At 38.3% G+C, this 25836-nt stretch overlaps 1 protein-coding gene across 1 annotated transcript in view; it reads right to left on the bottom strand.

Moving 5' to 3' along the window:
* Positions 1-10346: 10346 nt before the first annotated feature.
* PCDH19 (protocadherin 19) overlaps positions 10347-25836 on the bottom strand; it is a 59350-nt gene continuing 43860 nt past the window's right edge. Inside the window, exon 3 of the mRNA XM_056541465.1 lies at positions 10347-10445. Coding sequence (XP_056397440.1) covers positions 10347-10445 — 99 coding nt within the window. The remainder of the gene's footprint in view (positions 10446-25836) is intronic.

Below are 25836 nucleotides of genomic sequence, written 5' to 3'. Positions count from 1 at the left end.
TAATTTTTTTTTATTTTTCCCAGGACTTGAACCCTGCCTAACTGGGTATGTATTTTGGACCTGAGGAAGGTGCGGAAACACGTCGGAAGGCAAAATAAATCAAAGGTTAATTTGAAGCAAATCTTCCTTCTAAAATTTCTTGAATGTATTAGAAGTATTAGATCCGGGCCATATAAAAAATAAATAAATATAATAAATATTTTAAATTGGGAAATGTGAGAGTAATACTGAGGTTAAAAAAAATTATTATATATATATATATTTTTATTATTTTTTTTTTACAATTTTATGCAACTTTTCTAACTTGCCTCATGTTCCCGGATTACAGCTGATGTCAATGACAATATAATGGATGAACAGAAAGGTAATTTGTTTGAGGTCAGAACTTAACCCACCCAAACAATAAGGAAAGACATCTCAAGGGTATCTAAATTCAGGAGCCAAAGGCCATCAATATGGCTGGGGCCGGAAGGCGCCGACACCATGAAAAGAATAACAAATGCCAGGTTAATGTACCTGTCATACGTGTGGGAAACACCTGGTAAAACCTGATCGACTACTGTGCAACGGTCATGACTATACCCAGTATAATAGCTCGGGATATAGACTCAGGGTCAGAGGTGAAAGGTTAAGGTCATCTATTGTACACGGTGCTAATACTTTTACAACATCCACCCTGGAGATACTCTTGCACCATTGCTAAGTTGAAACAAAAGACAGACAGCGCTCCATAGTGTGATACCATTGTTGCACAAAGGGTAACTCAGGTGGAAAACACGGTTACCGCAATGGGTTACACTTAACCAAGTGAAACAATGGATCAAGACGTAGAACAATAAAGATGATTTGTCAGCAGCCACTCCACGTCTCGTCAGGTACAAATATAACAAAAACAGAACTCCAAGGTGTGGACGGGATACAAAGGCGCTCGACAGCCAGGTAGTAGGACCAAACGTTTATTCACCCATAATGCAACGCGTTTCACAGCACAGCTGCTTCATCAGGCCTGCCTGATGAAGCAGCTGTGCTGTGAAACGCGTTGCATTATGGGTGAATAAACATTTGGTCCTACTACCTGGCTGTCGAGCGCCTTTGTATCCCTTCCACACCTTGGAGTTGTGTTTTTGTTATATTTGTACCATTACTAAGTTAGCCTTGACCTCGTAGTGTCACATACCCTAAATGTTCCAACAACAGACAAGATATGGGATACAGTCTCTTTGTTTCCCATTACACAAAGAAGATATTAAGATAATAACCACACATAAAAGAATATTGGATTTATTAGTTTTATAGAATGTATTAGGTATTTATTTAGTTATGTTTTGAAGTTTATTACTTACATATTTAGTGATTTTATTTGCTTATTTTTGCCTACTAAACTATTTTCTGTTTATTAATTTTTGTAGTATTTTTTTTTTGTATAACTGTTTATTTATTAGTTTTCCAAAAATAAAATAACATTCACATTTTCACATAAATGCAATATAATAAAGAAAATGAAAAAAGAAATAAAAACAAAACAAAAATATAGAAGGCATACAAAAGTAAATCAGTGATCCCAATACATCGCTATACAGGAAGGAGAAATAAATTATAAATCATGTGTCCCTAACTAGTCTTAATAGAGTTATTTTTAGAACTTTTGGGGGGAAAATGATCAACGCTTACACCAGAAAACTGGCACCGCAAAGTTGCAAAGTTTTGCACAACGATCTATTTTTTTATTCTATTTTTTTTCTGGCAAAGTCACAAATTTTAGAACAAAATGGGTTTTTGTGACTTTTTTATGCTAGAAAGCTGGCATGCAAGCCTCCCGTTATGTATTGATATTTATGTTGTTATTACTTATTATTGCCTATTAAAAATATTTTAATTTGTTTTGTTTTATATGTTTTTAATGTTTTTGACTTTTTTGTGTATTTACAAATTTTATTTATTTATTTTTTGTCTACCAAACTGTTTTAACTTTTTTTTTTTTTTCTTTTTCTAGCAATTTTCATGTTTGAGGCCGTATTGGTATATTTATTGATTTTATTAACTGATTTTTTTCTCCTTGCATTAGTATTCTAACGTTATTGTTTTCAACTTTTTTTAATTTATTTATATGAACTGGTTTTATTGACTTATTTTTGAATATAAAATTATGTTTCTTTTTTATTGTTTTGCGCTATTCATGCTAAATATTTTGAATTAAATTGTTCATGAGAAACTTCTCTCTCCCCATCTCTTACGCCAGAAGGCTGCCTATAGCTCCTCGGCTCTATTTATTACTGTCTAGGCTGTAGATATTCTATTTATGAGATGATAAATTAAAGCTGGAAATAGTCGTCTACTTTTGGATTCGGTAAGTGGGACAATTTGAGTATCAAAGTCTTTACATAGTAGATATTGAGCACAACCTGCACCAGGGCTTCATATAAGCTGCATAGTGTGTCTAAAAACCATATTTGATAAATTCAAGGGGAAATGTAATAGAGGGAAAGAATTCCACATGTACAAAGTGTACCACTAAATCAGTTTTGGTTGTATTAATGAATTATTTGTGTTGGGGCGAACAATGTATTTTTAACCTACAGTAGATCAATCACTCGAGTGGAAAGACATCTGGGTCTGACTCATTCAGCAATGTAAAACAATTTGTGCGGTGACGTAGCAGAGCTTTAAATGCTAATTTGTGGCAAAAATATCGACTTCCAGTCTGAGAGAAACAACCGACACCATAAATCAAAGTGAAAAGAGTATGGGGAAAAGGAAACGCTGATACATATGTATCACATGGTATGAAACGGACCGTTCCTCATTCTCGCCTGTAAAGGGATTGATTGGGGTAACTGGAGTATAGAGGAGATTTGTTGTTAAAGCAATTCTCTAGTGATCAGCGACCTGTGACAATTCCAAATCACAACCCCTAACATGTCCGGATAGGGGATCTCACCACTTCACATTGAGTGGACCACAAAGACAAGCCATGCATGGTCCAGTTGTGATTGCTAATAATATATCGTAGAATCTCAGATCATCCTGATCGGTGCTAATCAATCAAGTCAATGGCAAAGTCTCACTGGCAGACCATAGTAATCCCCAACATTTTCATTACAAGTTTCAACTTCTATTCCAATCATCCAATCCAACAATGAAGACCAATAACAAATGCTTACATAAGAAGGTAGATACATCAGACGGTAGATACCTCAGAAGGTAGATACATCAGAAGGTAGGTACATCAGAAGGTAGATACATAAAAAGGTAGATACATCAAAAGGTAGATACCTCAGAAGGTAGATACATCAGAAGGTAGATACCTCAGAAGGTAGATACATCAGAAGGTAGATACCTCAGAAGGTAGATATATCAGAAGGTAGATACATCAGAAGGTAGATACCTCAGAAGGTAGATACATCAGAAGTTAGATACATCAGAAGGTAGATACCTTACAAGGTAGATACATCAGAAGGTAGATACATCAAAAGGTAGATACATCAGAAAGTAGATACATCAGAAGATAGATACATCAGAAGGTAGATACCTCAGAAGGTAGATACCTCAGAAGGTAGATACATCAGAAGGTAGATATCTTACAAGGTAGATACATCAGAAGGTAGATACCTCAGAAGGTAGATACATCAGAAGGTAGATACATCAGAAGGTACAGCAACAGGAGAATGCAGCAGCACACTGCTTTATCCATCAGAAGGTACAGCAACAGGAGAATACAGCAGCACACTGTTTTATCTATATACTCATGTTTCATTTATATCTTTGTGCTAGCAGTGTGCTGCTGTATTCTCCTGTTGCTGTATATTTAGCCCAGCAGCCTGCACCTGCAAGCCAGGCTTTTACAATAGTTTGGATCAATAGTGCTGGCCAATTTATTCTTTGGTTGTATTACATCAGTAGGTAGATACATCAGAAGGTAGATACATCAGAAGGTAGATACATCAGAAGGTAGGTAAATCAGAAGGTAGATACCTCAGAAGGTAGCCTGTCTCTGGGAGGAGGTCATAAAACAAACATAAGGAAACGTATAGGTCATGCAATGCTCCAAGGGGAAGAAAAGCATGCAATGTGGACGCCTAGTTGAGATTGTTTCTCTGTCACGTCAATGTTCAGTCTTTAATAGAGCCCTTAAAGGGGTACACCACCCCAAGACATCTTATCCCCTTTTCAAAGGATAGGGGATAAGATGTCTCATCGCGGGGGTCCCGCCACTGGGGACCCCTGCGATCTCCCAGCTGCATTCAGCATTCAGGTGCAGTGCCAGAGGCTCGAGACGTCATGGTTGCACCCCGCTCGTGATGTCACTACCACGCCCCCTCAATGCGTGATGGCCGTCACGCCCCCTCCCATAGACTTGGGCATGGGCATGGCCGTGGCGTTAAAAGCGAGGTGTGACCGTGACGTCACGATCCTCCGCCCCACATTACCAGTCATCTGGCACAGAAGGACACCCCGATTGGATAGGTGATAAGATGTCTAGAGGTGGAGTACCCCTTTAAACATGACTAGGAGTTGTCCCCCAAATCACATGGCATATAAAGTTCCTTCATCTTGCTTAGCTGTCTCCCTGTCACACTATCCCCTCAGTTTACACCAATGACAACTTTCTAGCCAATCAACGCAAAGATCTGTACATAGGAAGGGCAAGAGTCTACAGATGGTTGATGGTTCTCTGGCATTGGAGGAGATTCTAGTCAGGATTCTATGCTCTTTAGGTCAAGTGTTGACTTACAGGGAACCTACCTCCACAATATGGCACTTGAGAGCTTCCCTTGTGGAGGAGACTAAAGACGTTGGCTTCCGTCACATTTCCCAATGTTTTTTCCATCACTAGCCACACTCCCTGATAAGTCATCGCAACATAGTAGCATCATTTGCAAGTTTGAAAATTCAACCTAAAAGTCCATCAAGTTCAACCTAAAAAAACTGTCACTAGAGGCTGAACTACTTCCACCCAACTTTATACCACCTGCTATAGCACCTGGCAAAATAGGGTTATATGAATAGCATATACTTGTAAAGTCTTTATTTTATTATAACAACCTTACTTTAAAGGGGTATTCTGGGTTTTTATTTTTATTTGACTATGCTACAGAGGCTGTAATGTTAGTGTAGATCATAATACAGTGTCTGTACCTGTGTTTCATGGTGGTCTCGCAATTCTTCTGTGATTTTTGCCCCAAGGTTTATTTTTAACAAAATTAGTGTTGTATCAGGTTTTCCCATGTGACAGTGCAACCCCAGATATTACATCACTAGTCAGGTTTTCAGAGGGAGCCTGTATTTGCTTCAGTGGGTGGGGCGACTGTTGGGTGGGAGGGAGATCATTCAGTTTTTGCAACAGCTGGAGGCACCCTGGTCAGAAAACACTGGTCTATTGCATTGAAGGGATTGCGGGTGAGTTTCAATGGGTGGAGTGGCTGATGTGTGGGAGCAAGGAAAGTGACCTCACACTTACAAACAAGGAATCATGGGATTTTTAGATTAAGGGAACAAACGCCAACAGGAAATACCCAGTTCACAAAAAGATAGCCACAATGTTATGGGAATCTCACAAAATAGCAATTTAACCCCAAAACAAGCACGGAATCTTCCTAAGCATGTTCATTACTGTCTGGCAGGTAAGTATTAAAATCACCAATTGGTGAATAACACCTTTAAAGATATAATTGAATAAAGCCATAAATCCCCTCCAAAGGCAACAACATCACTTTTACTTCCCCACAGAACATCTGTACAAAAAGAGAAAAGAGTCGTCAATGTTCTGCCACCGAATAAGGAGACAGTGTTCTGATTCTGAACTACAGAGAAAAAAATGTCCATTACTTAACGTCCAGCCATAAATCTTTGGAGAACAGCGGAATCGAAAACTAGAAAGGAAGGTAATTTTATAATTACATTAGCAAAATAGCAGGATTCACAGGACAGATAAATTATTTGACTGGAGAAGAAGAATTCTTGGCAGAAGCCTCGCGTCCCCGGCTGGCAGAGCGTCTCTTTCTCTACCGATTGTCTTTTTGAAGCCGCGCCCGAGCATGCCTAAGTAGGTTTATTTGACAAAAGTATCCAAAAACATTCACTAATTACCCTAAACAACTCAATTCTTAGGGAAGTTTGTCTGGTTGTCACTGAGCGCGCTCAGAAGAACATGGCAGCAGCCGTTTGTCTTTACATCTGGAGGTGAACAATCCCTGAAATTCAGCATTTGGATGTTTGTTGATCGAAGCCGAATGTAGTAATTGCTGATAATTACTAATATATTAAAGGATGGACGTGGTCAGGAAGAATGTACCAGATGGGTGTCCATGGTGAGTCCAAGTAAAAATGCAAAAGGAAGCTAAGAAGAGCGAGATACAGAACTGTACCCCTAAACTGCTACCCAGTGTTCCCACCGGAACATAACTTGTCACATTATGGTCTTGTTACCAGTGGGGACCTCAGGGATCTGTACTGGGACCAATTTTGTGTAATATCTTCTTTAGTTATATTACAGAAGGTCTTGATGGTTTTGGTCTTTTTGCTGATGACACAAAGATATGTAACAGGGTTGATGTTCCTGGAGGATCCGCCAAATGGGAAATGATTTAGGAAAACTAGAAGAATGGTCAGAACTCTGGCAACTGAAATTTAATGTGGATAAGTGCAAGATAATGGACCTGGGGGGTAAAAACCCTCGGGCAGAATATAGAATATTTTACAGAGTCCTGACCTCAGTATCTGAGGAAAGGGATTTAGGAGAAATTATTTCAGAAGACTTAAAGGGGTACTCCGGTGGGAAGAAAAATCTCCAAAAACAAAACAAATAATACATTGCCTCCAATTATTCTATATGTGGCCCCCAGTGGTTGTGATGTTAATTGCAGCCTGTTGAAGGATCTTTTCAGCCTGTTGCAAAAATGAATTGAATGTATATTGTGAGGCATTGAAGCCCTGAATCCTCAAACAAATAAATAAAAATAAATAAAAAAGTTTAAAAAAAAAACTAAATACAAAAATAAATATAAACAAATAAAACGAAATAAATAAACCAATACATAAATACAATTTAAAAAAATAAAAAATATAAAAAATAAATAAATAAATATAAATAAATAAACAAACAAATAAATGAAATAAAGAAAGGATGGATACGTTTGTTGTAAGGTTCAAAAATTATGTTATTTTTATTTTATTTTTTCTAAATATCCAAGACACTGATGTCATCACCAAAAGTCCAGTGATGTAATACTTTCTTGACAATTTGATTGGATGTTTTTTTCGCATCAATCCCCACCCTCCTGAAAATGGCCGCCGACCTACAATTTATCATATATTTTAATGTCATATAATTATAGTATCCGTAACCCTAATTATAGGTGCATCTGTCCTGACATGAACCGGTTATTATTGGTTCATTCCTAAGACAAGAACTTCAATGTGGAGGCGAAAGATTTCCAGTGTGAGCTGCAGTTACCGCGTATACTGTATATATAACAGGAGCGTCTTCCTCATATCGTATGTTACAGCCTCCTCACCATAGATCACTGAAGGATAACAAGGTCTCCGCATCCATTTCTGGAATATCCATGGCGGTGCCCTTTACATTGTAACCACTAATCTGTAAACCACCGGATGAGTCACCGAGTCCTTCATCTTTAACCCTAAGAATATCATCGAGAACAGAAAATGCGCTGACGTCATCGGGAGGGAGGGGGTAGTAGGAAGAGGGAGCAGCAGCGGTGGATGTAACAATCACTTTGGGAAAACATCTAAATTTAATCATTTTGAACAATCCCCACTTCTTCAGACTTGTTGTACTTGGGTTTCTTAGCCTCTGTTCACATCTACATCTTGGCTTGGGTTCATAACAGGAGCCACATGTGCTCCATTGAAGCCCAACTGGCTCCATTGACTTATACTGGGGTCTGCTCGGGTTCCAACGATTGGTTTTCTGCCATTTTAAGGACAAATATCACTTTTCTCAAGTGGGCCGGAAGATGGAAGGTCTACATAAAGCCTCTAGTGACGGGGAACATGCTGTTGGCTTCTACTCCATTGGGTCCATTACAGACAGGGATTGTGATCAGCTCATACACACTTATGTGTTCAATTGTTAAATTTGATTTATTTCTTCCACTCTTGGCCAAATTATCAATAAAAAATCAGAAAAACCTAAAAAGTGTCCCTAGAGGAAAAAAGTCTTCTGCAAAATCAGGATGGTTCTCTGGTGGATCTTTCTAGATCACAAAGCGTTAACTTCTCTAACTGTTATATCAGTGTTTCCCAGCCAGTGTGTCTTCAGCTGTTGGAAAACTACAACTCCCAGCATGCCCGGACAGCCTCCAGCAGTTAGAGGTGAAAAACCCGCCTCAGTGGAGGAAACCTGTAGGGAACCATGGCTGAGGGATTGGCTTTCTCTTAGGCTTAGAGCAGTGTTTTCCAACCAGCGTACCTCCAGCTGTTGCAAAACCACAGCTCATGCTGGGAGTTGTAGTTTTGCAACAGCTGAAGGCACATGGGTTAGGAACACTGCTTTATGTTCTCGGGAGGGGGAAGGGGAAACTGCATCAATGGAGGAAAAGCTCAAGGAAAACATGGCTGAAGGATTGTCATTCCCTTTGGCTTAGAGCAGCGTGAATCCAGCTGTTGCAAAACTAAAACTCCCAGCATGCCCGGACAGCCAAAGGCTGTCCGGGCATGCTGGGAGTTGTAGGTTTGCAACAGCTGGATGCACGCTGGTTGGGATACTTTGTTTTATGTTCTCAGGGGAGAAAAACCCGCGTCAATGGAGGAAACCTCTAGGGAACCATGGCTGAAGTATTGAATTGGTCTTTCCTTGGGTTTAGAGAAGTATTTTCCAACCAGTGTGCCTCCAGCTGTTGCAAAACTACCACTCCCATGCTAGGCATTGTAGTTTTGCAACATACTGGTTAGGAAACATAATAACCGTAATAATTACGGCCATAATTAGAAACTACAAGTAAACTGGTAAGTCTTTTTCTTTTTAATTCAATATAATTCAATAAGGGAATGTAAAACAGACATGTTTTTAGACATAAAACGTGTGACCAAATTATCAATAAAAACAGATGTAAAACAGCTGTTTCGTGCCCCAAAAGACGTGAAACTGCTGTTTCATGCCTCAAAATATACTTAAGAAAACTATGTATAAACATGAGTATTAATGACTTGCTTTACATGTCTACAGTACATAGATAGATGATAGAAATAAATCGGCAACAAAATAGTTTGGACCTAAAACTTATGACCAAATCTCCAATAAAAAAAAAACAGCCGTAAAATGTGTTTTATGCCTGAAAATATACTAAGGAAAATTACGTATCAACACAATTATAAATGACTTTGTTTTCCTAGTCTAGAGTACATAGGTATGTGATAGAAATAAATTCACAAAACTACAATGAGGGAATGTAAAATGGACTTGTTTTTAGACGTAAAACTTGTGACCAAATTATCAACGTAAAACAGCTGTTTCCTGCCCCAAAAGACGTAAAACAGCTGTTTCATGCCTCAAAACTAAACCAGGTATCAAAATGACTATTAATGACTTGTTTTACTTGTCTATATAGATAGATGATAGAAATAAATCTGCAACAAAATAATTACAGTGATATGAGTATTATAACGCGCTAAGGCGATCGTGAGATGGTAACGGCAACATAGACTTGACTACAAAAAAAAAAAAATACACAACAGGACAACAGAAGTTCTTAATTATCCTAATTAACCCGGTCCATAAAACAGATTTGCGATGCTGTCATGACAACATGGACGGCTGCCTCGCTCGCGCGTTCCCTTCACTGTCCGTTCCGATAAATCTCCGTTAATTATCGCCATCACATTCTTGACTTGTGTTATAATAATTAGTGTTACCGCTCAGAAGGTCACACGGAACACTTTATGACTGATAGGAGCGGCTCTCTTCTCTTTTCCTTTAGCGATGATTCATTTCCAAATGACCAAGGAGATACTTTGTATCTGCCGGAGGAAGGACAAGATGGAAGATTTGTGTAGACTTTCTCTGTGATCCCCCCCGTAAAGAGGGACGAGGAGAGGGAGATGATTCCCATGAAATGAGTTTTCGCAATGGTCCAATTAAAACCAAGAAGCGTGACAGCTGTTCGGAAATTTTCAAAGAGCCAGGGTTAGGGGTGGGAGAAGGCTCCGCATATAAAGAAAGAGGCCCTGTCAAGTATTTATAAAATGGTGTCGGCAAAATGAAGAAAATGAAGCGAAGGTAAAGAAAGAAAGCGGGGCCGAGATGAGGCTTTGATTATCTGTTATCACTTCAGTCAAATTAGAAGAGAAAACGTTTCACATTTTGATCAATAATTTATTCTCTACTGTCAAAGACGGAACTTGGTGCTGGGATGTAGCATGAGCTCAGAGTGTTGGTTGTTGGCGCCATCTTGGTCACGGGACCAGTCTAGGTCAACAAACTGAACCTATGGAGTATAAGAGCGGGCTTCAATAGAACAAGAGCATAATTGCAATGGCACTGACCCAACCAAATGACACAACCGGAACGGTGAATAGAAAGTTTTATTTACCAGGAAGCAACGCGTTTCGATCAATAATTAATTCTCTACTGTAAAAGATGGGACCTGGTGCTGGGATGTAGAATGAGCTCAGAGTGTTGGTTGTTGGCGTTATCTTGGTCACAGGACCAGTCTAGGTCAACAAACTTTACCTATGGAGTATAAGAGCAGGCTTCAATAGACCAAAGGCATGATTGCAATGGCGATGATAGGACCAAATGACACAACTGGCATGGTGAATAGAAAGCTTTATTTACCAGGATGCAACGCGTTTCGCTGCGCATGCGCAGCGAAACACGTTGCATCCTGGTAAATAAAACGTTCTATTCACCATTCCGGTTATGTCGTTCGGTCCGGTCAGTGCCATTGCAATCCTTGCAATCCCATTCTTGTTTTACCAATCCTTGCAATTGTGTTTTACCTTACACACCATTGTTGTATAGGTTGCACAACTTACTATGGTAAGCGGGAGAACGTTATTAATTTTCCTGCTTACCGGTATCTTGGTTTTATTGCACTACAGAGCGTTGTCCTTGCTTTTTTCCTATGTAATAGATTAGTTTATTTGAATTACTTTTCTAACAAAGCGTGCTGCGTTCCCCTATTCAGAAACCATGGACGCCGGATGTTGCACAACTGATGACTGAGATTTAGGCTGGGTTCACGTACGCCGGACAGAAGCGAATCCAGCCTTAGTAGAACAGGTAACACTAGAGAGTGTAGATAGTCTGTGTTCTGCTGGGAGCGCAAGAGACATTGCAGAAGATTAGTGATGAGCGGCATTGTCCATATTCGAGATTGCGATATTTCGCAAATATATGGATGAATATTCGTCCCATATTTGCGAAATTCGTTATGTTCCTTCTTTTTTTTTTTTCATGTGAAAATTTGTAGGGAAATTTGCATAGTGAGTGCACATGCGCGATTATATCTTTCACATAAAGAAAGGGAGGGCTCAGTGTCCTCTGACTGGAAGTGCCGATTTGCATATTCGCATACATTCACATATTTGCAAAAAAAAAAAAAAATATTCATCATTACGAATAAATATATATATATATATATATATATATATATCACTATATTCAAAATATTCGCAAAATCGCAAAGTGCAGATATTCGCAGTAAAAAATAGCATTTCAAATATTCAAGCTCAAAACTACAGAAGATGAGGAAAGTAAGATATATGAGCATTTAAAGGGGTTATCCACAAAAAAAACTTTATATAATATATATATATATATATATATATATATATATATATATATATATATATATATATATATATATCAACTGGCTCCAGAAAGTTAAACAGATTTGTAAATTACTTCTATAAAAAAATTGTAATCCTTTCAGTACTTATAAGCTGCTGAAGTTGAGTTGTTCTTTTCTTTCTAAGTGCTCTCTGATGACACGTGTCTCGGGAACCGCCCAGTTTAGAAGCAAATTCCATAGCAAACCTCTTCTGCTCTGTGCAGTTCCCGAGACAAGCAGAGATGTCAGCAAAGAGCACTGCCAGCAGACAGAAAACTCAACTTCAGCAGCTGATAATTATTGAAAGGATTAAGATTTTTTTATTGAAGTAATTTACAAATTTGTTTAACTTTCTGGAGCCAGTTGATATAATTAAAAAAAGTGTTTTTTTCCTGGAATACCCCTTTAAGATGTTCCCAATCTCTTTGATGATGGTTGGAGAAGTATCTATCTGGGGATCATCAACATCAATGAGACCATTGATGGTAATGATGCTTTGTCATGAATGTCCAGTTCATGAAGACTCTACGAATTCACTGACACATCCAAAGCCCCATTGTATCTGAGAATCCAAGTGACAAGACTCTCCATGGGCACCCGATGCGTTACCATTAAGGCTCCTTTGTCTTCGGAATGGGTGGGCGCCCCAGTCTACAGATACTCATGGCTGCCGGGTGTAGATAGTAGGCGCTTTTCTCCGAGCACAAAGTCACTTTCTCCTGCCATTGACTTTACTCATAAAACTCATGACTAATCCTAACAAAAGAAACTGAAGTGAATTTAAAGGAACCTATTTGTGAACTGATAGAATTGCAAGCTCCCAGGACAATGCGGTCCCTGTGTCTGCTCTAATTCCCTCTTATGAACTCATTAATTATTGATTATTTTTTTACTTTCTGCTGCTTTTAGTAACATACGGCGCCGGGGCCCGCCATAACCCTCCCAACAAATGTATGTAATTTAAGTCTACATAAAGCCCCATTCACTCACCCGGGTTTGGATGTAAAAGGAAAATACAATGAGTTCTCACAGGACAAATGTAACAAGTAACCTGATACGTTGTGATGTGATTACATGACGATTAAATATCCTCCTGAAAGGAAACTCAATACTGTGCAGGTATAAAAGGGGAACTTAACAACTTACAGCTGGGGAAATGGACGGGCTCCGGTGCTAAGAAATTAATTTTATTCTGAATGGGCTGATAAGGAACGGTCTCTGGGCTCTCCGGTAATAGAATATGTTTGGATACAAAATAAGAATCAAATACGCTGAACCCGAGAGAACTAATCACATTCAGCACATTATGTAATGAGCCTTAATGAAAACAGGGACCAGACCTGATGGAGGGAAATTAAATGGTTAATAAATTGGCCAATATGTTAATTTACTTCCAATTAAAAGAAAAAGAAGAACACGGACTGTTAGTAAAATGGATGCCGATGATTGTAGAGGACATAAGACGACCGCCAATATACACATCCTGTAGTTGAGGTGTGGCCCCTCGGTGTTAGGGGCAAGGGGAGGGGGTGGTCCCTGCATGCTAGAAGTCAAGGAAGAGGAGTGGTCCCCTTTACATCCCTGGGGGTGGGCTCTAAGAGTCCGTGTAGAGGAGTGTCCCTCTGTGTGTCTGGAAGGGGATGACAACTGGACGCTGAGAGTTAGAGGTGGCTCCAGGGTTCTAAGAGTCCGGGTAGAGGAGTGTCCCTCTGTGCGTCTGGAAGGGGATGACAACTGGACGTTGAGAGTTAGGGGTGGCCCCAGGGTTCTAAGAGTCCGGGTAGAGGAGTGTCCCTCTGTGCGTCTGGAAGGGGATGACAACTAGACACTAAGAGTTAGAGGTGGCCCCTGGGTTCTAAGAGTCCGGGTAGAGGAGTGTCCCTCTGTGTGTCTGGAAGGGGATGACAACTGGACGCTGAGAGTAAGGGGTGGCCCCTGGGTTCTAGAAGTCTGGGGTGGGAATTGACCCACGATGTGCCGGGGAAGGGTTGGCCCCTGTGTGCTTGGAAGGGGTTGGCAACTGAGTGCTAAAAGTTGGGGGTGACCCCTGGGTTCTAAGAGTCAGGGGAGGTAAGGGCCCAGGAGGGGTTGGCTCGTGGGAGCCAAGAGTTAGAGAAAGGCCCTGGATTCTAGAAATATGCAGTAGAAAGTAACCCCCTGGAGGCCTAGGAGGGGGTTGGCCCCTGGATCCTAAAAGACAGGGGCAGGGCTGGTTCAAGGATTTTTGCCACCCTAGGCAAAAGCTAATTTTGCTCCTCCCATTGGCCTGGCCTTTGACACGCCCCATGCTGGCTGAGGGAGTGGTTCGGATGCTGGTTGTAACTTTCTTGCGGCAGGCAACACAGCGCCTCCCCTCCCTCCCCACCAATCAAGAGGGAGCTCCAGGCGGCTGCCTATTTTGCCTATAAGCAGAGCCGGCCCTGGCCAGGGGTAGAAAGGGAGGTGGGGTACGGGTGCTGGGGAAAATGCAACAAACTGTGCAGCCCTGGTAAGGAAATATAGTTGCAGAACAAGGAAAAAACTAAATTGTTCCCCAAGATGAAGGAATATCAAAGTGTCACATGTCTATCCTATGTATATTGTATCAGCTGAGTGGTATATATCTATCCTGTGATCTCTACACATGTGGACTATATAGACTGTATATAATGAGCGTATAATGTACACCTATCTTATATGATATACAGTGTTCTATATGCCTATTGTATCCTGTGTGCTATATGTCTATGGTAGCTAGTTTATCATGTGCTTATACTGTGCATTACTGCCTTATTCTGTCTATTCTATACCTATTCTGTGAATTTTATATCAGTTACAAGCGTTACATACCACTCCTGTGTGTCATATACCTATTTGGTGTATAATACTTCTATCCAATGTTGTATTTGAGTTATATACTCATCTCCTTTATGATATAGCTATACTGTTTATTATACATCTATACTGTGTATTGTATGTGAAGTCAGTATTATATACCTACACTATGTATTATATACGCTTCCTGGGATACATAGTTTATAAGGAAGCCATAATATTTCACTGTAAACCAGCCTCACAATGTTTTTTTTTAAAACATTCAAATCTGGACTCCATGAGGATCTGCTGGTAGTTATGGTTCCCCAATGAATCACTATTTAAAGGGGTACTCTACCAGAAAGTTAAACAGATTTGTAAATTACTTCTATTAAAAAAATCCTTCTGGCACTTTTCAGCTGCTGTATAATATAAAGGAAGTCCTTTTCTTTTTGAATTTCTTTTCTGCCTGACCACAGTGCTCTTTGCTGACACCTCTGCCCATTTTAGGAACTGTCCAGAGCAGGAGAGGTTTGTTATGGGGATTTGCTACTACTATGGACAGTTCCTGACATGGACAGAGGTGTCAGCAGAGAGCACTGTGGTCAGACAGAAAGGAAATTCAAAAAGAAAATAACTTCCTCTGTAGTATACAGAAGCTGATAAGTACTGGAAGGATTAAGATTTTTTAATAGAAGTAACTTACAAATTTGTTTAACTTTCTGGCACCAGTTGATTAAAAAAAAAAAAAAATGTTTTCCAGTGAAGTTCCCCTTTAAGAAAATTTTGTTCCGAATGCTTGGAGCAGGTGGCAGAGGGTCATGACATCACAGCCACACCTCTCGTGACCTCACGTCACACCCCCTCGATGCAAGTCCATGGGAGGGGGCGTGGCGTCCGCCACGCCCCCTCCCATAGACTTGCAATGAGAGGGTGTGGTGTGACATCACGAGGGCGCGTGGCCGTGACATCACGACCCCAGCTGATTGGATGTCTAGGGGTGGAGTACCCCTTTAATGAGCGGCCAGTGATACATCTATAAATTCTATAGCATTGCCTTAAAGGGCTATTCCAGGAAAAAACTTTTTTTTTATACATATCAACTGGCTCCAGAAAGTTAAACAGATTTGTGAATTACTTCTACAAAAAAATATTACTCCTTCTAATAATTATTTGCTGCTGAAGTTGAGTTGTTCTTTTCTGTCTGCTGGCAGTGCTCTCTGCTGACATCTCTGCTTGTCTCAGGAACTGCACAGAGTAGAAGAGGTTTGTTATGGGGATTTGCTTCTACTCAGGACAGTTCTTGAGACATGTGTCATCAGAGAGCAATTAGACAGAAAAGAACAACTCAGCTTCAGCAGCTCATAAGTACTGAAAGGATTAAGATTGTTTTAATAGAAATAATTTACAAATCTGTTTAACTTTCTGGAGCCAGTTGATATATATATATATAAAAAAAGTATTTTTCCTGGATAACCCCTTTAACAGAGTGAGAAAATGCTGTCAAATAAAAAAAATACACACCATAAAAGATAAAAATCCCCAATCTCCCCGTCCCTTCCCGTCTCGCACACTTTTCCCCTCTCAGTGACTAATATTTCGCCGGCGCTGTCACAAGTCGTAACCTGCTCCGCCGCAGGAATCCGCAATCTCCGAGCAGAAACAATTTGTAAACAATCACTTTGTTGTTAGAGAATAAAAGCCGATGAAGACGAAGTTGTCATTGAGGAGGCAAATCCCATGTAAAGTACGTACGGCCATAACTGTCAGCCGCGCCATTGTCTCCTACACAAGCGCTGAAATCATCAAATGACTTCAAATGGTTCAATGAAAGGGGGGCTTGTGCTCGCGGGGGCTTTGATGTGGTTTTAACTCCATAAAATTGGCCTTAAAAACAGAGTAATATACAAAGGGACAATATTAATAATGAAAAGACGTCAGAGGGATCATAGGCCCCATGAGAACCATCACTGCCGCACATCACACAGCAAACATGTCTGCATCACATGACTCCATTAAAAGGGACTCTTTCTTCTCCAAAGTCCTCAGGATCAGTTCTCATGGGATGAACATTTTATTATCTCTTAGTTGAGTACGACGCCCCTTTAATTCCACAACAAAGACATCTGTAAAGTGGCGTCTAATATCCTAATGTAAGGGGAAGTGAGCACCACCGAAACTTATATTCTGCTGGTGAGGTCACTGTGTACATACATTACATTACTTATCCTGTACTGATCCTGAGTTATATCCTGTATTATACTCCAGAGCTGTAATCACTATTCTGCTGGTGAGGTCACTGTGTACATACATTACATTACTTATCCTGTACTGATCCTGAGTTATATCCTGTATTATACTCCAGAGCTGTAATCACTATTCTGCTGGTGAGGTCACTGTGTACATACATTACATTACTTATCCTGTACTGATCCTGAGTTATATCCTGTATTATACTCCAGAGCTGTAATCACTATTCTGCTGGTGAGGTCACTGTGTACATACATTACATTACTTATCCTGTACTGATCCTGAGTTATATCCTGTATTATACTCCAGAGCTGCACTCACTATTCTGCTGGTGAGGTCACTGTGTACATACATTACATTACTTATCCTGTACTGATCCTGAGTTATATCCTGTATTATACTCCAGAGCTGTAATCACTATTCTGCTGGTGAGGTCACTGTGTACATACATTACATTACTTATCCTGTACTGATCCTGAGTTATATCCTGTATTATACTCCAGAGCTGCACTCACTATTCTGCTGGTGAGGTCACTGTGTACATACATTACATTACTTATCCTGTACTGATCCTGAGTTATATCCTGTATTATACTCCAGAGCTGTACTCACTATTCTGCTGGTGAGGTCACTGTGTACATACATTACATTACTTATCCTGTACTGATCCTGAGTTATATCCTGTATTATACTCCAGAGCTGTACTCACTATTCTGCTGGTGAGGTCACGGTGTACATACATTACATTACTTATCCTGTACTGATCCTGAGTTATATCCGGGATTATACTCCAGAGCTGCACTCACTATTCTGCTGGTGAGGTCACTGTGTACATACATTACATTACTTATCCCGTACTGATCCTGAGTTATATCCTGTATTAAACTCCAGAGCTGTACTCACTATTCTGCTGGTGAGATTACTGTGTACATACATTACATTACTTATCCTGTACTGATCCTGAGTTATATCGTGTATTATACCCCAGAGCTGTACTTACTATTCTGCTGGTGAGATCACTGTGTACATACATTACATTACTTATCCTGTACTGACCCTGAGTTATATCCTGTATTATACTCCAGAGCTGTACTCACTATTCTGCTGGTGAGGTCACTGTGTACATACATTACATTACTTATCCTGTACTGACCCTGAGTTATAACCTGTATTATACTCCAGAGCTGTACTCACTATTCTGCTGGTGAGGTCACTGTGTACATACATTATATTACTTATCCTGCTCTGATCCTGAGTTATATCCTGTATTATACTCGAGAGCTGTACTCACTATTCTGCTGGTGAGATCACTGTGTACATACATTACATTACTTATCCTGTACTGATCCTGAGTTATATCCTGTATTATACCCCAGAGCTGTACTCACTATTCTGCTGGTGAGGTCACTGTAAACACTCTGTTATATAATGTATTTACAGTGTGAATTGTCCCATTGTATCCTTTATGTAACAAGTTCTAATTTATTGTATCTCTCGGCAGCTGACGGGGTTAATGGCGGCTCAGCTGACTAGTAAATGATTTTCTTCACACAAACTTTTTAATCAATCTGGTTTGACCCATTTTAATCTGTTTCGCCATTTTCAGAGCCCATTACCCAGCGCGCTCCATTATAGGTCAATACGCAGGGAGAGATAGATGTTGTTATTTTTCGTGAACCTTCATCACACTAATAGATAGGACAGTCGGTGCCTGTGCGTGTCCTGCAGACGTCTCATCCCGCACCGCCAGGAGGTGTGTGAGCTTAATAGTATTGTACATACCTGACTCAGGGCTGAGGTAATTCTATAACACAAGGATTTGTAAAGCTGCCCTCTGGCATACACCTGCCACTACAAAAAGATGGCGTAATCCGACAAGCTCAATCCTACGCTTCGCTTTTTTTAAGGACTCCGAGGTTCTGTGTCTGCAGAAGCCGTAATGAAATGTATTGTTCCCTCCGCGGCAAAGCAGATTGGATTTTACCTTTAAAGGGCAACAAAACCATTTTAATATTAGAAACATCACCGGCTAAAATATAAACCCGTAAAACCGTCTCAGGGTCCAAAGATGAGATAAACAGGTCATCAATGAAAGTGCAAGACCACGAGGCCGAGGACCATGGAGGCTTCACCCACGGGTTATAGTGAAATGATCACAACATCAATATATACCCTGAAAAAGAAAGTCACTGTATATAACATTATAGGAGCTTTATATGGGGAGTATTATAGTAGTTATATTCTTGTATATAGGAGCAGTATTATAGTAGTAATATTCTTGTATATAGGAGCAGTATTATAGTAGTTATATTCTTGTATATAGGGGCAGTATTATAGTAGTTATATTCTTGTATATAGGAGGCAGTATTATAGTAGTTATATTCTTGTATATAGGAGCAGTATTATAGTAGTTATATTCTTGTATATAGGAGCAGTATTATAGTAGTTATATTCTTGTATATAGGAGCAGTATTACAGTAGTTATATTCTTGTATATAGGAGCAGTATTATAGTAGTTATATTCTTGTATATAGGAGTCAGTATTATAGTAGTTATATTCTTGTATATAGGAGCAGTATTATAGTAGTTATATTCTTGTATATAGGAGCAGTATTATAGTAGTTATATTCTTGTATATAGGAGCAGTATTATAGTAGTTATATTCTTGTATATAGGAGCAGTATTATAGTAGATATATTCTTGTATATAGGAGCAGTATTATAGTAGTTATATTCTTGTATATAGGAGCAGTATTATAGTAGTTATATTCTTGTATATAGGAGTAGTATTATAGTAGTTATATTCTTGTATATAGGAGCAGTATTATAGTAGTTATATTCTTGTATATAGGAGCAGTATTATAGTAGTTATATACTTGTATATAGGAGCAGTGTTATAGTAGTTATATTCTTGTATATAGGAGCAGTATTATAGTAGTTATATTCTTGAATATAGGAGGCAGTATTATAGTAGTTATATTCTTGTATATAGGAGCAGTATTATAGCAGTTATATTCTTGTATATAGGAGCAGTATTATAGCAGTTATATTCTTGTATATAGGAGAAGTATTATAGTAGTTCTATTCTTGTATATAGGAGCAGTATTATAGCAATTATATTCTTGTATATAGGAGCAGTATTATAGTAGTTATATTCTTGTATATATAGGAGCAGTATTATAGTAGTTATATTCTTGTATATAGGAGCAGTATTATAGTAGTTATATTCTTGTATATAGGAGGCAGTATTATAGTAGTTATATTCTTGTATATAGCAGGCAGTATTATAGTAGTTATATACTTGTATATAGGGGCAGTATTATAGTAGTTATATTCTTGTATATAGGAGCAGTATTATAGTAGTTATATTCTTGTCTATAGGAGCAGTATTATAGTAGTTATATTCTTGTATATAGGAGCAGTATTATAGTAGTTATATTCTTGTATATAGGAGCAGTATTATAGTAGGTATATTCTTGTATATAGGGGGCAGTATTATAGTAATTCTATTCTTGTATATAGGAGCAGTATTATAGCAGTTATATTCTTGTATAGAGGAGCAGTATTATAGTAGTTATATTCTTGTATATAGGAGCAGTATTATAGTATTTATATTCTTGTATATAGGAGCAGTATTATAGTAGTTATATTCTTGTATATAGGACCAGTATTATAGTAGTTATATTCTTGTATATAGGAGCAGTATTATAGTAGTTATATTCTTGTATATAGGAGCAGTATTATAGTAGTTATATTCTTGTATATAGGAGCAGTATTATAGTAGTTATATTCTTGTATATAGGAGGCAGTATTATAGTAGATATATTCTTGTATATAGCAGCAGTATTATAGTAGTTATATTCTTGTATATAGGAGCAGTATTATAGTAGTTATATTCTTGTATATAGGAGCAGTATTATAGTAGTTATATTCTTGTATATAGGGCAGTATTATAGTAGATATATTCTTGTATATAGGAGCAGTATTATAGTAGTTATATTCTTGTATATAGGAGCAGTATTATAGTAGTTATATTCTTGTATATAGGAGGCAGTATTATAGTAGATATATTCTTGTATATAGCAGCAGTATTATAGTAGTTATATTCTTGTATATAGGAGCAGTATTATAGTAGTTATATTCTTGTATATAGGGAGCAGTATTATAGTAGTTATATTCTTGTATATAGTAGCAGTATTATAGTAGTTATGTTCTTGTATATAGGAGCAGTATTATAGTAGTTATATTCTTGTATATAGGAGCAGTATTATAGTAGTTATATTCTTGTATATAGGAGCAGTATTATAGTAGTTATATTCTTGTATATAGGGGTCAGTATTATAGTAGTTATATTCTTGTATATAGGACCAGTATTATAGTAGTTATATTCTTGTATATAGGAGCAGTATTATAGTAGTTATATTCTTGTATATAGGAGCAGTATTATAGTAGTTATATTCTTGTATATAGGAGGCAGTATTATAGTAGTTATATTCTTGTATATAGGAGCAGTATTATAGTAGTTATATTCTTGTATATAGGAGCAGTATTATAGTAGTTATATTCTTGTATATAGGAGCAGTATTATAGTAGTTATATTCTTGTATATAGGAGCAGTATTATAGTAGTTATATTCTTGTATATAGGAGCAGTATTATAGTAGTTATATTCTTGTATATAGGAGCAGTATTATAGTAGTTATACTGTTGTACACAGGGAATATAAATTATATTCCAGTACATGTGGAAGTATTATAGAATTCAAGATCCCAAATTCCATCAATGATCCAAATCCTTTGAACAGCTCAGATATTCTTTATATTGAATGTTAAATATCCATTAAGGATCAGGATTGTCACAAGCTGTTTAAGAAACTGCTATCAGTTTTTGTTATGGCTTCACCTTCTACTATGTATCACACAATCTGTAGGGGATCCATGTTATCTAAAGATTGTATAAGATGAAATCTGCACAATATGAGGCTTAAACTGCAGTAACATAAAATCTGCAGAAGTGCTTTTTCCACGTTTCTCCGATATACAAAATCCAGCGAGATAAGAAAACAAACCATAGAACCGTCACATTTTAATGTTTCATATATTATAGTGAATACATCATTTTTCGATTATTATTATTTACATTTTGCCTTTCTCAGCATTTCCAGGTCAGTAATAATTTGCTTGGATTATTTGCATAGTCAAAGAGGATTATACGTGAATTATGATTTGACTATATTTAAAGCACATTCCTTTTCTGCGATGTCAATAATAACACAAACCTCAGAGCGGATGTAGATGAAGGGAAATAATTCAACAGATTCAAATAATCCGGACAACACGGTAGGAAATGATACAATGAAATAGATGTTTGTTATTTGTGAATCTGGACATTGTCCGGCATCTCGTGCACTTAATAGATTTTTTTTTTAGTACTAATAAATAGATGTACAAAAAAAAAAGATTTTTTATATAATAATAATGATAGTTATTATTATTATTATTATTATTATTGTTATTTCTAGTTTTCTTATTATTTTAGAACATTATTATTATTACCAACCAGTTGATCTAAGTATAAAAATATCTTCAATACTGACAGTGAGTAGTAGAAAAAATAATAATAAAACATTTATAATAAAACAAGTAACAACAACATAAAACCTAATAGAGTTTTTATTTTATTTTGCATATTTCTTTATTTATTTGTTTTTATTTATTTATCTCAAACAAATCTCAACCAAAAGTGGTTTGTGGTTTTTAGGCCATGTTTTTGAGCCCTATTTTGAGCTATACACGTCTCAAAAATAAATAAATACAGAAAAAACAGAAAAAAGGCTGAAATAAGGCACATAGCCTTCGAAATAAGCCAGAAAATCCAGCTTGAATTGGATTCGGTCGAAATTTCACCAAAAAATAAAATTCTTATTCATTAGAATTCCAACTTTTTGTAATTCTTTTTTGGTTGATTGACTTGTACAGGAGAAGAGGCCAAGAAAATGTGTCCCCCCCACTTAGGCTAGGTTCAGACTAAGGAATTTCCGCCGGAATTTTCGCTTTGAAATTTCCGGCAGAAATTCCCGCTTACTATAATGCATAGTGTAGTGAATGGTTTTCCGTTCACAAATCCGCACTTCGGAATTTGTGAAGCGGAAAATCCGGATGAAAAATCCGCTAGAAAATTTCCGCCTGAAGAAAGGGGTTGCTCTTTCTTCAGGCGGAAATCCTAGCGGAACACATAGCAGTCTATAGGGGACTGCAGTGTCCGCTCGGTCCTAGCGCTGACTAATTCAGTCGGCGCAGGCGGAACTCGGAATCTCCGGGCGGAAATTTTCTGCCCGGAGATTCCGTAGTCTGAACCTAGCCTTAGTGCGCTCTGACAGGTGTCCCTGCTCCTGCACATACTTTGTATGGATAATTGCAGGTCAATGGGGGCAATTCCAGTCTAAATTGGGATCAGATTCCGAAAGTAACCTGATTCGCCAAATGGAGCCAAAAATTTATTTATGCAGATTTGCTTATATCTAGTTGCTATATTATCATTTACATAGAATATGTAACTTAAAATAATAATAAAAAGATATATATATATATATATATATATATATATATATATATATATATAAACAAGATGAGTATTTAACTCGGGGAGAGTTCACCACTTCTGGTGTGACGGAGCTTTCAAGGGCCACTAAGCACTCCGAAGGCATTCTGGGTAGGGGAATATGCAAATCAGGTGATGTAATGAGCTGATTTGCATATTCCCATATATATATATATATATATATATATATATATATATATATATATATAATTATTATCATTATTTATTTTATTTTTTTTTCAATTTTAACCAATCCGGTTGAGACTTGCACCCACGATAAGGCTGCGGCGCTTCACCGCTAACACCCAGGGTGACCTATTTTTTGCACGCGTGGAGTCAGACACAACCATTGTGGCTCAGGGACGTCTATATTGGTCTATTCCCTGCCTTCCATCCTGTTTTTCGCCGACTGTGATATTGTGCGATTTCCTATGCAATGAAAAGTTGTTCTGAAAATGCTTCTTGACACATTATTGATCGGATACAATGTAGCAAGTGGAGAATAATATATAGGGAACCTCCCACAACGACAACAAACAGCAAACGTCCTTGTTGTGTGTTCCTAGGTAAAAATAGATCACATCTTACTGTCTCTTGTGCCGCAAAGACTGTAAAATGTCACAAAAAAACTAAATGCTAAAAAAAAAATTTTATAAAAAAAATAAAAATTCTCCAGTTGCTCAGCGCCCCCAAAAAGAAACATGTTCTCTGATCCCGAAACCAACAATGCTCCTCATTTATCGCCTTAATGGACCTGTCAAGTGTATTTTCACATGAAAGGGCTCAAAAGTACATTGAGATTTTGAGTTGCTATTTATTTTAGTAGAAGACATATCTAGGCTAGAAGATGTTGGGATCGATCATGGTCTAGACCAGTGGTCTCCAAACTGTGAACCTCCAGCTGTTGTAAAACTACAATTTTTAGCTATGAAAAAACCTTCGGTGGAGGAAACCACTAGGGAACCATGGCTGAAGGATTGTCCTTCCCTTGGCCTTAGAGAAGTGTTTTCTTACCATTCTGCCTCCAGCTGTTGCAAAATTACAACTCCCAGCATGCCCGGACAGCCGTTGGCTGTCCGGGCATGCTGGAAGTTGTAATTTTGCAACAGCTGGAGGTCCACAATTTGGAGACCGCTGGTCTAGGACGATGCCAATGAATCATGTTCAGGTGAAGTGGCTCCACATCAGGGCCGGCTCTGCCTATAGGCAAAATAGGTGGCCGCCTGGAGCGCCCTCTTGATGGGGGGGGGTCGCCGCTCTGTCTGCCGTAAGAACATTACAACCAGCATCTGAACCACTCGCTCAGCCAGCATGGGGCGTGTCAAAGGGCGGTGCAATGGTCGGAGTCAACAGGGCAGCAAAATTAGCTTTTGCCTAGGGTAGCAAAAATCTTCGCACCAGCCCTGCTCCACATTGGATGACATTCCCACCATTGTAAAAATTTGAAACTGTTTTTTTTTTTTTTTTTTTTGGGGGGGGGGTTGCCCATAGCAAAAAGTTAGAGTCCAGGACTCAAGTTTCCAAGTTTTTTTATTTTTTTAAAATTGGTTCTATTTGCTATGAAGAAGACTATTTCGGTAAATGAGTCCAATAGTGGTATAAAATACGCTCGAAGCCACTGTTGGACTCATTTACCAAAATAGTCTTCTTCAAAGAAAAATAGAACCAAGTCTTTGATTATTCAAGTATCCAAGTAATCCATAGGAAACAGAGGGTCCCTCAGACCTGGTTGGACTTAAGAAGAACTTTAGAATCATTAAAAGGGGTACTCTGGTTGGAAAAAAAAAAAAAAAATATATATATATATATATATATATATATATATATATATATTTTTTTTTTTTTTTTTTTTAAATCAACTGATTTTTAAATTACTTCTGCATATAAATATTAACCATTTCAGTACTTATCAGCTGCTGTATGCTCCACAGGAAGTTGTGTAGTTCAATCCAGTCTGACCACAGTGCTCTCTGCTGACACCTCTGTCCATGTCAGGAACTGTCCAGAGCAGGAGAAGTTTGCTATGGGGATTTTCTTCTGCTCTGGACAGTTCCCGATACGGACAGAGGTGTCAGCAGAGAGCACTGTGGACAGATGGGGATTTTCTTCTGCTCTGGACAGTTCCCGATACGGACAGAGGTGTCAGCAGAGAGCACTGTGGACAGAAAGAAAAGAACTGCACAACTTCCTGTGGAGCATACAGCGGCTCATAAGTACTGGAAGGATTAAGATTTTTAAATAGAAGATATTTACAAATCTGTTTAACTTTTTGGCACTTAATAAAAAAAAAAATGTTTAGGCTGAGAAATCTAGGGCTGGCACTGCGGCGGGACAATACATTTAGGCAATCAGCTATGTGGAGAGATATATGAATGGCGCCAGGGTTCCAAATACCATAAGGAT

Source organism: Hyla sarda, chromosome 9, assembly GCF_029499605.1.
Source record: "Hyla sarda isolate aHylSar1 chromosome 9, aHylSar1.hap1, whole genome shotgun sequence".
NCBI classification, from domain to species: Eukaryota; Metazoa; Chordata; class Amphibia; order Anura; family Hylidae; genus Hyla; species Hyla sarda.
The sequence above is the reverse complement of the archived record's forward strand: the minus strand, read 5'-3'. Positions and strand labels throughout refer to the sequence as shown.